This window comes from Maylandia zebra, linkage group LG23 (genome assembly GCF_041146795.1).
Source record: "Maylandia zebra isolate NMK-2024a linkage group LG23, Mzebra_GT3a, whole genome shotgun sequence".
In the NCBI taxonomy this organism is placed as follows: Eukaryota; Metazoa; Chordata; class Actinopteri; order Cichliformes; family Cichlidae; genus Maylandia; species Maylandia zebra.
The window spans coordinates 3681525-3695408 of NC_135188.1; the positions used below are offsets into that span (position 1 = coordinate 3681525).

The window sequence follows — 13884 nt, forward strand, 5'->3', positions numbered from 1 at the left end:
CATATAAGGTCCAAGATTATCCATACAGTTCAAATGCAGCCTATTGCTGCAGGCATGTCAAACAGAGAAGGACAGAGATGAATGGGATCCTACTGGTGAGGAAGCACATGACAGCATTTGAAATAGTGTTCATTTACATCTTTGAAATGACTCTGCCGAAAACCAAACCAAACAAACCTCTGGACTGCTAGTACTGTGAGCCCTCTGGGCTCTTGGTTAGTGGTGACAGCCCCCCTCATAATAATGAGGTACATATACCCAATCATAGCGCATGGCTGTGGTATATAAACCACTATAGCAAATATTTCATTTAAGATCATTGGGATCAATTTAAAAAAACGAGTTCCTGAGTTCGGGTTATTAGAAAAATATCAGGAACATCGAAATGGAAGCTAAATTAACTTAATAAGCAGCTAATGAGAAGATTAATTCCAATCTGCACTGTTTTGGGGGTCTGCGTGGCTAGAGCTGCTTCACTCGCGGAAACCTGTCATTTCTCTATGAACCTGTGCTCCCTCCTCTTAAAAGAACCTGGGCTGTGTGTATTATGGGTGGGGTGGGGTACTCACTCAGACCGTCCCACCTCCCTCTTTCCCAGTCAAGACGCTCCAAGTTCGTGGAGCGCAAACTCTCCAAAGAGTTTATAGCTCCTGCTTCAGGACTGCACCGGGTTGGAAGGAGCCAAGAAAAATTTAGAGCAGAAACAGATACTTTCACAAGTGGAGTGCGTCGGGAATGGCGAAGAGGCGGAATGGTCCTCTCGCCGACCTGCACATGTGAGCCCAGAGGCCACCGGTAACTTTTTTTTTTTTGTACTTCAAAGGAGACGGGAAACCGGGCAATAACAGAGAAGACAGAGTGGGGAGAAAAGAGAGAAAAGTCCGCTTTGAGCTGACTCCTACAAGTGTCCAATAACATCGACGGGATGGTCGTTCTGCCTGGAATCAGCTGGGTCTTCCTGAGCGCGCTGCTGCACGCTGTGGCACCCTGGGGCGCAGACCGACCGGGCAGACCGAGACAGTGCGACGCTCCAAAGTCGGTGAGTCGTGTTGGGAGGGCTTTCTTAAGTCAGTGACTCTCCGTGTGCACCGGGATGGACGCGTATTTGAAAGTTAATAATAATCTAGGCTACTCCAAGCAAAGATTTGGCCCCGACAAGGTCGTTATTTAGCCCACATAACTGAATGGTGCTAATAACAACCCTACGGCTTTGTGACACTTGTTGTCTGTTCATCCTAAACACCCCTTTCTCTCTAATAACTTCTTTTTGAATTATATGGCGAAACTCCACTGAAGCATTGGGTCACTTTGGAGGGAGATTCTACGACGGGGGGCGCAGAGTCTAGTTTGTCATTAGGCTGTTTTTCTGACTTAGACACTTGTCTATAACAAGCGCAAAGGCTGATATGACTTTAAAGAAAACAGCCTACAATTTCTTATTACTTATGCTTAAATTTATAGTAACAATAACTTAAAGTTATAATAATAATAATAATAATAATAATAATAATAATAACTTTTTGTGCGTTATGTTTATGTAAATGTTCAGGTATATATGAAAGACCCTTATACTGCAGTAAAACTGTGGAGTGGGGACTTAACGTGAAGGAGACTGCCAAGAGAAACTGTTACCGTTTGCCAACTTTATGGCTGTTTATGTGACAAACGCAAGTGGGAACACCCACGGGTGACTTACTTCATTTGGGAAAGTTTCATTGACCTTTCAGAAGTGATCGTGTTTCAGTACTGTGGCGGCTTATTAAAACACTTATCGGGCATATTGGTAAAATTATGGACGTGGCTTGAACTCGCAGACCGTGAGGAAGTGCCGGAGTGCAGCCCGGACATATTCCAGCTCGGTTAATGTGCTTGCCCAGCCGGCTGTCTGACTTCCACTTCTTGCATTTTCGACATAAAGAGCGGGGGGAAAGTTAATGGCCATCGTGACTTCAAGAATCATATCCAACACTCTTTTCTGTTGGAAAAAAAATACAGCACATGAAAACTGCCCAAGAGCCCAGAAACAGTCCAAAACAAAAACAAAACGCTTGGCACTTGAGTGTGCAGAAGATATTATTAAGGAGTTGTTTACAGATCACAGACTTTGTTGTATTAGGTTGTCCTATAATAGTACTGTTGTCAGATATGGCTGAAGGCTTGCTCCATGTGATTTCTAATGCATCAGTACAGTGGTCTCTGTTTTCTGTTAAGAGTAATTACCCCCATAAAAAGGAACCCCGTGCGTCAAGGCTCGCCAGAAAAGTCAAAGCTGCCTTAGTAGAGAGGCTCTCGCCTCTTTTCAGGTCTTACACGAACACCGTCTCACTTTCCACGTCAAAACGTCTTCGTTTACGGTTAGGCCCAAGTACACGTCGTTAACGGTGGACGTGCAAAATGCTTTATTAGTTTCCGCCCTTCCAAAATATGATATTAATCCCTTCCAAACCTTTCCCGTTACTCTTCGCAGACGAGTGGCCTTGGCCAGAGTGAAAATGAGGTTAGAAACACAGAAACAAACGCAGTGTGTCTGCAAAAAATTTTGCCCTGAAATCAAATATGTTCATTTTGATTTATTTTGTCTAGCACAAGTTGGTGCCAGTAATTACGGTATGTAAATTGCAATTAATTATGATGATTATAGAAACATACCACAAGAGCACCGCTATTTGAAAAGTTGAAATGACAAAGGCAGCATTGGCAGTATGCAGTGGAGCACAGCTGAAGAAAATCTTGATTAAATTTTAGAAATAAACATTTTCTAAGAAAAACTTTATTTTACAGTAATGGGTTTCATCCCTCAAATGCCTGATTGCACTGTGTCTCAGCGGCCAGAAGTTTGATATTGTTTATAAAAGCTATTTTTTGTCATATTTAAATAATGCCAACATCAAAGTCATAGCACATGCAAAGCACATTTGCAGAGCAGCTAATAAGAAACATGTTTTAAATGCAGTAGAGCCTTATATTCATTTAGAACGACTGTGATTATTTAATTTCAATTTTGACATTTCTTTCTATTAAAGACAACCACAACAGTAAAAAGCTGTAACACAAACTTTGGAGACAAAATCAGTGCTGTACTTGAGACTGTCAGCATTTCGTCCTCATGCCCGATGTCAAAAAAAGAAAGTAAAATCCCAAATATAAGTATCATAGTGAGGTCAGAATTGAGTGCAGGTTTCTTTCATGGTTTTTATGAGCTCCAGTGTAGTATATTTGCACCACAGCCCTGAAAATGCTTCCCAGGCCTAAAGAGGCTTTGGCAACCGAGGTATGCACCTCAACAATACACGGGGGTCTGTTTACAGCCCAGAAGGCCCCTCTATAAACTCCCTGACTGCAAGTGCTCGCAGCACAGCCCCAGGCTGACTAGACTTCATACTTCCTGCGGTGTAATTTTAAAATAGTATTTCAAATTTTTAACTTGTTGACCTGAGCCCATGAGCCAGTAAACCACAACAGAGGAAAAATCTGTCACTTTCAGTTTTAATGCGAGCTCTAACATGATGGTTTTGGTGTTTTTGTTTCTGTTTACTGTTAAAATCGTTTTCCTCTTCTTCTTTTTTGTGTGTTTTTTATAGCAAAGTGACATGAACTCTTTCCTTTGGAGAGTAAAGCGGGCACCTCCTCACCCACCTTCTTACTTATTTGGTACCATCCACGTGCCCTACACCCGAGTCTGGGACTTCATTCCCAACAGCTCCAAGCAGGCTTTCCATGACAGCAATAATGTTTACTTTGAGCTGGACCTGACTGATCCCCTGACCATCTCCAAACTGACCAGCTGCCAGTTACTGCCCCACGGAGAAAACCTGCAGACCCTGCTACCTCGAGATCTGTACCGCCGACTCAAACGCCATCTTGATTACGTCAAACACATGATGCCTTATTGGATGACAGCTGACCAGCGAGGCCGAGGCCTGTATGCTGACTACCTGTTCAATGCTATTGCAGGGAACTGGGAGAGGAAGAGGCCTGTGTGGGTAATGCTGATGGTAAACTCACTCACAGAATGGGACGTCCGGTCCAGGGGGACACCAGTGCTCGACCTGTTTCTAGCTCAAGAGGCAGAGCGAATGGGAAAGACTACAGGGGCAGTTGAGCAAGTGGAGGAGCAGTGTCATCCCCTCAATGGACTCAACTTCTCTCAGGTAAGAGGATGAAATGACTGTCTTTGCCTTTATTTTTCCTGTGTGTACACAGCCAGAATAGCCGAAGAAATGACAAGAACAATTTGGTGAAGTTGGAGCATCGTTTATCCTCCTGAATACATGAAAATATATACACATATACTGCATGCAACTAAGAATGTGGGAGAAGACAACATAAGGAGAAAGAAGTGATTAAAACATGTCTGCTGTAGACAGCTTTATGGTTATGAACGTCCCTCCACCTCACTACACAAACATATTTAACTGCTGAATCTGGAAAAAGGGTGTGAGAGAGTACACAATAACACACTGAAGAAGGTGAGAAGAGAGGAGCGCTCTCTCTCATTTATTAATGCAGACTGTGTGTCAAGCTCTCTGCAGTAATCCTAAACTCATACTGCAATTTGAGAGGAGTGTAATTACCAAATTACTTGATCAGCAAAACACAGGGTGCATATGCATTTTTAATTGATTGTATCATGTAAAAAGCAATGGAAATATGTTTCTATTTAAAGAATTAGTCAGCAGCTTACTTAAAATAGAGGCTGTAAAACATTTTTCAGGGCATGTGAGTTCCCAGACAAAACTCTATTGAGCCTCAAAAGAAGGAGTAAGATGATCTAATAGTTTTTATTCCCTAATGCAGCCTTTTGACAAAATTTGAAATGAGAAATCTGCATGTGTGTTCACAAAGTATTCATAATCAAACACGTTTGCGTGGACTGCCTACACACAAAGGCACGCTCTACATGTAAAAGGTTCATACATCCATGTTGACTGAGTAATGCAAGAGAATCTGTGAGGGCCTGAACCTCCATGCGAGAGGACGGAGGGCTCGGGAGCTAATTTGAGACGCAGCGGGCTTCCTGCCTCTCCTCTTTCATCAGCACCTCCTAACTACGCTGTCAAAGTCGCGTTGCATGCCCTGCACATGCCTGAGAGCTTTACTAACCCTAGAAATAAGCTAGGGCAGGCACACTATGTTTCTCGGGAGAATATTGCCACTGCCTTTGGGAGTTTTTTTCAGTGTTTATGTCTATTATGTGCCGTACAGGTGTCGTTTTCTTATTACCTTAAGGGTAATAATATGTTTCCTGTTTTTAGTGTATTTAATGTTGATCTGCATTTAGTGCGACAGTCACTGCCCCTAAAAACAACACTGCTTAAATTACACCCAAACATGGTTGAGAAGCAGCACACGTCCAGTTTTAGAAAATAGCGTTTATGTTTCTAAAGAACCTTGACTTGACTTTAATCTTTGAGATGTGTTTTTGCATGAAAAGGCTTTAAACAAAATCATATGACGATCTTTCAAATTCAGATAAGCACATTAAATAGAACTTTTATCACAAATAATTTGAATTTCACCCAACCTGTACATAGGCACCACCGACTCCAGAGCTTCCAACCCCCTTTGCTTCCAGACATGTATGAGAACTGAACTGAAACTGACATGGAAACCATTATTCTCAATTATAATAATTTGTGATTTAATCTGAACACTATGGTTGATTGGATCCCTCTACGCTTGACTATAACAGCGATGAGGTCAGAAGGATGGATACACCAAAAGTTGAACAGAAAATGCGTGGGTGGGAATCAGGGGAAAGAGAAGTGAAACACCAGAGAGAGAAAGTCAGAGATACATTGACTAAGGAGGAAGAAACAGGGGAAAGACGGCGGAGGAGCTGCATGGAGAGTGACCGGCATCTTGTTGCTGCTAATGCTAATCTGAAACATAAGCAAAGGGAGAGCTAAAATGGGAGTTACTCTAAACCTGGCTGGCTCACAGATAATTTGGTCCCAATAAAAAGTACATTTTTAACACCATCCCATAACTCTGACTTTACAGAGAGGCTCTTAAAAACGTGATCACTGATCATTTATCACCTATCACACTGTAGGTATCTCAGTGGAGGGCCCGGTCCCACTGTTACAGTACCAGTACAGTGGACTCCTGGGAGATGGGTGGTCTCGAAGCACTGCTTTGTGACTCATGAATTTAGAGGAAGCAGTTTTTGGCTGAAAAGTGGTACGGCAAATATATCATCCTCTCTGGAATAGGAGGAGGAGGCATGTTTAAAGCAGTAATCTTCTGTTTAGTGGTGGTGTTTGTGGTAGCGTGGGAGGGTCAGAGAGATATCAAGTATAGCAGAACCCTCTTTAGACAATTGTGGTCTAACAAGAGTGCAGTTTGTCTGAGACCTCTCTCTGGTCTTTTTAGATGACAGAGAGGTGTGGATGTCTCTGTGAGAGGCAGTTTAAGGCTGTGGAAACAAAGGCAGGCAGGGTGCATGGTTCTTCTCCAGTCCTTTGAAGGCCGATGTAGGTTGACAGCTGGGCGGTACCAAGTGCTTTCAGCGCAGATTGGAAAAGGCTGGAGACAGTGCAGTCAGCAGAGAGAGTGTACACTCCATAACCAACACTCTTTGTATGTCTTTTGTTCCCTCAAGGGTAGATACATATATTACATAATGACTTATCAAGTAAATGCCACTATCACCATAATAATAGCAACTGTACCATGTGTTATTAATGCACAACATCAAACTCCACTGGCTTATTTGCACCTAGAGTCTGTTCATTTTTGGAGTTGGGACATGGAAGAAAAATTGATTTAGTCCAACACTTCTTTTGGGAAATTTGGTGGTGGCGCTGGCCTGTGATAAGCAACAATATTTACTTTGCCTGGGTCACTTGGCAGCTGAGACCACTGGACCACGTCAAAGGGAAATTGCATCGTATCGGTGGCGCCTTTCTCCTGGGCGGGGGTCATGGGTCATGGTGGGAGGTGGTAGCGGAGCCACAAGCAGCAGAGCGGTAAGGAGACTGGCAGTCTGCTGAGGTCAGCCTGGGCACTGCTGAGCAGGCAGACAGAGACCAGTCTGATGGAGTCCCTTGTTCAACCTCTGACCATTAGTTTCCATCAGCTCAAGCTACTTGCGCAAATAGAGAGCGAGAGATAGATGACCGGTGACAGATTCGAGTGCCGTCACCTTAGGCTTGAAAGGAGATTGGGTAATGTTATTACGAGACGGGAGGGTGGTTGGTGAATCCAGTTTCCTCTGAGTAAGAAGGCGTTCTCCTCCCGATTAGGAGGCGCCCTGTTTACAGATGCAGTGACAGTCTGATGTGTCTATTTCAATCAGTGCAGCTCCTGTGGCATTCCTCTGCTAGAGCAGACATCAGCCTGAGGCTTTCTGCTGTGCTGACGCTGCAGCCTCACACATGCTGTGGTCACAGTGGGGCACTTTCAGGCCTGGGGAGATGGCCAAAGTATCACAACAATGTATTTCTTTATGGTAAAATAATGTGCAAAGTGATGACATTAAGATTTTCCAACATGTGCTTGCAAACATATAATAAAAAATACACGATAGCAACCGCTGAGTTTACACACAGCGACCATAAAGTGAAACTTTTGTCTGTCTGGGAAAAAAAGACATTCCTTTTAACAGTGTTTAGACTTTTCCCATAAGTCACTACTACTTTATATGATATTAAATATGATTTGTGTTTGGTTTTCCAATTCAGACTGATACAAATCAGCAATTTTGAAGATGATTTAAAAGCAGTGAAATGGTAAAAATAAAATACAGCCTTTCGACGGCGAATGACTTTTTCTGTGGGGATACTGAGGTTTTTGGCTGTGCGTGGCACTTAGATGATGAGCATTTATAGGCGGTGAATGTAATATTGAGAACCCAGGGTAATGAATGGCTCCAAAAGCTGGGCGAGGTTTACAGAAATGAAATCAAAATAAGATTCTCATGCGTCATATTAAATGATGAATGATACTTTGATTTGTGTTCCTTGGACCGTGTTCACCTAAACAGCACATCTTTAAAGGGTGGAATTAAGCAACCAACCTTAGCCATATCCAAATATTTACATTGTAAGTTTGGGTTTAAAGAAATTGTGTTGGCCACAGAGGATGACTGTCTGCACTATACTCTAACTTCCTCTGACCTCCTCACTCTATTTGGGTCTCTGTTGCCTTCTTCTTCATTCCGTATCCTTTTCTCTGACATGTCCCGAGGCTCTGGTTGTCCCGCTTCTCACCTATTGCTCATCCGCACACACAAATCCAAACGCATAGGCTGAGTGGAAAAAGGAGAGAAGGAGGAGGAGGAAAAGCAGAGATGGAGATTGTCTTTAAAGCATGCTGGTGACGTGCATTCCCTCTTTAAGCGTGACATCTGAGGGTGGTTTACATTGAAGCTATAATTACCTGCGCGAATCTGTTGAAAAACTGCAAGGCAACACATATCAGGTTGATCATCTGGTCCTGTCGGCAGGCAGAAGGCAGTCCCTCTGCTGCACTAATGACTTAATAGGCCCCTAAATGACCAAATCGCCCACTGCCATCTAGAAGCACTTAGACAATTATGTACAGGCCAGAACTCTGTAGGCTGAGGGAGGTACAGAAGCAGGATGTGGACAATGTGAAAACAGGAGCGGCGTGCTTGACAACAGAATAGATCACAGTTCTTGTACGTGGTTCGTATTTTTACAGTCATTTTGCGAGACAAAATGTTTCTTCTGTGGTGTTCAATAGCAGGCTGCAATCAAGAAGTAATGGGAGAATATTACTACAAAAATCAATCCACTGAACTTAAGTGCCGCAATTTCAGTGTTTCTTTTAAGTTGAGAAAGTTAAGCAAACTCTCGTTACTAAATAAATAAGAATACCCCAAAGCGCATGTGTTTCCAGGTTTGATTTTTTTCCTTGGATCTGTAAAACTTGGACTTATGAACAAGATTCATTAATCAACAGTGTACTGTTAACTTCAGTCTAACCAAAAAAACCTGTAAACCCATGTGCTCGTCTATTAACTCGGTGCAGTATCTCTATTCGTTGCTTCCAACAGAGTTCACGTCCCTTCTCCCTCTGAGTACCTGAGAGACCTGAGGTAATGATTCCACCACATTGTCGCTAAGCCGAGGCAGTGAGTTAAGCACGGCAGGTTGAAGCGCTCTTCCATACTTTTGAATTTATTTTGCCAAAAGCCTTCCCTCCTTCCTTCGCCCACATTCTCCCTTTGGTGGAGAAATGAGGGTTTCTGTCAGGGTAAATTGTAGAGACCTCTTGTCATACTGTGAATTCATCTAAACTCCACACTCTTCTTGATCACACACACACACACACACACACACACACACACACACACACACACACACACACACACACACACACACACACACACACACACACACTATAGCCAGCTTCTCTATAATTATTTTGTCATCCTAACTGTGGAAATTGCAGTAAATCTTCAGGTACACTCAAAGAAACATTCACAAGCACACATATTAAACTTTGATATTTTCTCATCACAATAAGGGAAAATTGATTTTCATAAGGCTGGAGGTTGCTTTCTATGGGGAGGGCAGGTAGTTTCCAGGGTGGCTGAAGTCAATCTCAGGTTGTCTGGGCCAGAGGCTGATTGATCACAGACAGGAATGTGACCGACTGATTTCCTCAGAGACCCACTTGGCCCCTCTGGAATGTTGTTGTCTTTTGGGACATTGTTGTTTTATAACCTTTGTTTAACCAGGTTAACCCTGCTAGATCTAAGGATCAGGGTGTGAGCAGCGCAAAAAGCTACACTTTCGTTGTAGAAATTTCTCTCATAATTCTGTTCTTTCCTGATGCATATCTTTAATCTTCATGCCTAGATGGGATAAAACAGAAAACAAAATAGATTTGCTAGTTGTATAAGGTTCAGACAATATTTTATAATGATTTTTATCATAACTCAAGGATTTTATGGGTGTTGGGCAACCACCTGCTCTAAAGGTACCTTTAGTGTGCCACAAACAATTCTCTTAAAAGAGATTTCCTGGTGTTTTGAACATGGTGGTGCAAATCCCCCATAAATATTTAACTGGGAGGAGATCTGGGAACTGTGAAAGGAATAACATATGACTCTTATCATTTGTTTTTATAGCCATCAGCCTTTTCTTTGACCCTCATATGCCTTCAGCTATGAACAGTGCCATCCTTAAAGAGACCACTTCCTAATTTTAATGCCCATCTAGGAATTGGCATTGCAAATTAGGTTAGGCAAATAATCCTGTGTTCTGCGGCATGGTTCGTGTCACATGTGTGTCTACACAAATAAATTAATGTTTCAGTTTAGTAAAAAAGTTAACAAAAAAACCAAAAAGCAATCTTCAAAACAGAATCCCTCACAGAAGAAAGGGGGGCCACAGAGGGCTTAAATCTAATTAGACATAAAAAATATCTTGCGTACACATGCAAAGCGTAAAACAGTAGTGCCTGACAACTAACTAACCGGACATTGTGGCATGTCAGTATCAGCCTGAAGAGGTGAACATGGAAAAATAGATTGCCAGCGTGCCATGGCATGCAACTTTCCATGTCAGATACTTGGTGGTCCAAGATGAATTCAGCTTCTCAGTCAGCCTGTGACATCAGCCACACATACCTCACACACCTCTCACACACACTGGTGGCCAACAATCATAAATAGGTGCCAGTAGGGAGCAACTGTGTGTATGAGTGTGTGTTGTGTGATGCAGGCTTGTCAGGATTAGGTAGCATTAGCGGAGCCCTCACACTGAACTCAGTTTTAATGTGATTCCTCCTTTCTACCCCCAACGCCCTGTCCCCATTATACACAACCCAGTGGAGCACTTCAGCTCTGCTTGTACCCTGCCCCTCTAACGCTCACCTCTCTATACCCCCCTTCAGAAAAACATGTTCAAGCTCATTTTCACTCTCACACCCTTTACCTGCATTATCCTGTAAGTCAAATAATATTTTTGTAGTCCCGCTTTTTATGTGTTTTTGCAGTCAGACTTGTGGGGCACATGTACGTCATTTTTTTTGGCAATACTGCGCGTCACACATGGCACATATTCACACTTGGCTCTGTGGAGTGTAAAACAGATTTCCTTCTGCTAGAAGTCTCATATAGAAAGCAGTCATTTGTATGCAGCAAAAATACAATTTTCATACTCCAACTTTCTGGTTCAAGGGGAGTAGGTGACCTGTGAGAGTTAAGATTACCTCCATTCAATAATGTAGATGTAAGATAGCAGGTGAGCGGCTTTCTTTGACAACAGTGGCATTTTTGTAAACTAAGCAGAACAATATAATGCATCAAATGATCCTGTCTGTGAAAAGTCAGCTAGTCAAGCTCTCTGATTAGCATTATGGAGGCAGGGGACATGATTACAGTTCAATTCTGTGAATTCAAAAGACATTTACCTGCACTGTTCTAACATGAGAACATCTCACAGACTTTGTACCACAGAGCTGTCAGAGTAAAGACTGTGTATTTTCTGAGACCCTTGTTACATTGTATTCACATCAGTCAGGTTTTGTGTAGAAAAGTTCAGGGTTGTAGTGAATAAAAATTATAAAATTATAATGTATGTAATGTTTTTGTCAGAAAAAACAAAAACAAATAACAGAACAATTTCATTCTAATGCTATTTTTTTTCTGTCTCTGACTGAGAATGTCTCTCAGCCAAGGTGAAACGACCAGTTGGCTCTCTTGAAGCAAGGCTCCACTCATAAACTTTATTAGGGAGCACATAAATCCTATAGTCCTATCATCCCTTGAACAGTTGGATACAGTTACTCCCTTTGCACACCTCTAGAGGAGTACCTGTGAGCTGAAGCAAAACCAGCAGAGAGAAAAGCATGCAAGAAGTAAGTTAGCGGTAAGGACCAGAGGGTAAATAAACAGACAAGACAGAAAGCAGATAATCAGAAAGGCAAGCAGGCAGGAAAGAAAGAAAGACAAGAAGCAGGCGAGCAGGAGAAAGGATCCAGTACCATTAACAACACTGCAGATGCTCTGGTCTGCAGTGTTGTTAACAACATTTTGCAGGGATAGATTACCCCAGAGATAAGCGAAAGCACAAACATTGAGCTCCAAAGGTCAAACTAAGCTTAGCCACTAATTTGAAAAATGCTACCTTCTGCCCAAACTTTCTTCTCGCCATTGCAAATCTGTTCTCAGCCACTCACAGTGCTGTTGCCAGGTTCCTTTCTGTTACACATAACAAAAGTATCTAGACTATATGCGTCTGTCTTTGCTAACCACCTTTTTGAGTTGTATTTTTATAACACACCTGGGTATAGGGTTCTGAAGGTTGATGCACAGCTACTATGTAATTAGACTAAAAACTGTATTGAGTGTAATGTGAACCCATGTATACAGTTAGGTGAAATTTTTGGATGCTGACTCAGATTTCACAGTTTCTTACACCACTGTCAGTTTGAAATGATGCAATTGGAAATTAATCCCTAAAAAAGAGGGAACTGTGTACAAAGTAGCAGCAATACCTGTGAAATAGCTGTAAAACAGCATTTAGAGGGTTTATTTGCACCCATAAATTTAACCAAGAGTCTGCACTTCACCTGCATCATTTCAAATTTATTGTAGTGGTGTACACATGTAAAATTCAGGCACTGTCAGTAGTTTCCAAGCCAGACTGAATCATCGGGATTTATCTGCTTCTGTTTCAAATTCTGCAACTCGTTAGAATAGATTATACCAGTAAAATACAAAAATGAGCTTTTAGCAAAGACCATAAGCATCCGATCAATAAATATATTGTTTTCCTATGAGATTTTGGTCTCTGTTCCATCTTTCCAGTTAGAGTTCACAGAACCTTTCCTGAGTTAGACTGACTGAAGGACTAGGTTGGCCTTGCACTTGCCCTCTGGATGACCCCATTCCTTTGCCTTAGGCCCAGTTTCTTCTCCGTGCCCCTCACACTGCAGTTGAATGTGACATTTTTAGTTCTATATAACGACGCAGGCTGGAGTCAGGTAGCCTTTGCAAGTTTGGGTTTAACAAGCTAAGCTGTTTAAGAAGTACATGAATGGATGAGGATTATTTCTCTTTTCTATCAGGTAAGTACAGCATTGGGACAATGATGAAAGTGAACGTAATCTCCAAATAATTTGCTGAACTCCTTGGCTCTCGTTCTGCAAGCTTATAGAGAAATTCCTGTCCTTTTGGTGTGTTAAAAGGATAATAAATATATATGTATATATATATATGTATACAATAAAAATTGGCTGCCCTGCTGCTGACGTCTGACCCGGTCAATCCTTATCACGGGAGAAAGGGCAAAAAAAGAGAAAAGCATGGAAAAGGCGATTATGAAGAAAGAGAAAATTGAAAGGATGGGGACACCCAGTGAGTCAGGAGACGAAGGAGTCTCCATGTCACTAATTCAAACTAGAGGGAGTGAAGAGGAAAATAAAAATGCTCAATTTGGTGGTACTGGAGAGAGAACGGCAACAGTAACACAGGAATACTTTCTACACTTGATAGCTTCCCCTGTGCCAAAATAAAAGACAACAATAATAAACTGGATGCTGCTGTGAAGTAACTTTCTCTTCTCCATTTTTGCTTTTGATTGTTTTTTCCCCCTGAAATGTTCTTTCACATCACGGTTAATTTCACCTGTCAGTCACTTGCACCGTTTTTCCAGCAAAGTTTTCTACCTTTCCCAAGGCACACACTTTCTTGGCATCCACTGGAACAGTTTAAATATAATATCAAACATATGGCAGAGTTTACAGAACGTAAATGAGATGAGAAATCAAATTTATGTAGCAGGACTGTGGTCTCCGAGGGGTGCCGTTGTTTAGGGAGAGCCTAAATGACGGGCAGCTGTAATTACAGCCACAAAACTGGTGCGAGAGATCAGAAGATGAAGGGGATGGTTTAACTGAGAGAAC

At 42.1% G+C, this 13884-nt stretch overlaps 1 protein-coding gene across 2 annotated transcripts in view; it reads left to right on the forward strand.

Annotated features, from left to right (window-relative positions):
- Positions 1–565: 565 nt before the first annotated feature.
- trabd2b (TraB domain containing 2B) overlaps positions 566–13884 on the forward strand; it is a 74142-nt gene continuing 60823 nt past the window's right edge. Inside the window, exons 1-2 of one of the 2 annotated variants that reach the window (XM_076880377.1) lie at positions 566–1039; positions 3582–4151. In XM_076880377.1, coding sequence (XP_076736492.1) covers positions 926–1039; positions 3582–4151 — 684 coding nt within the window. In that variant the 5' untranslated portion in view covers positions 566–925. The remainder of the gene's footprint in view (positions 1040–3581; positions 4152–13884) is intronic. The other variant, XM_004555012.6, reaches the window with a different exon arrangement.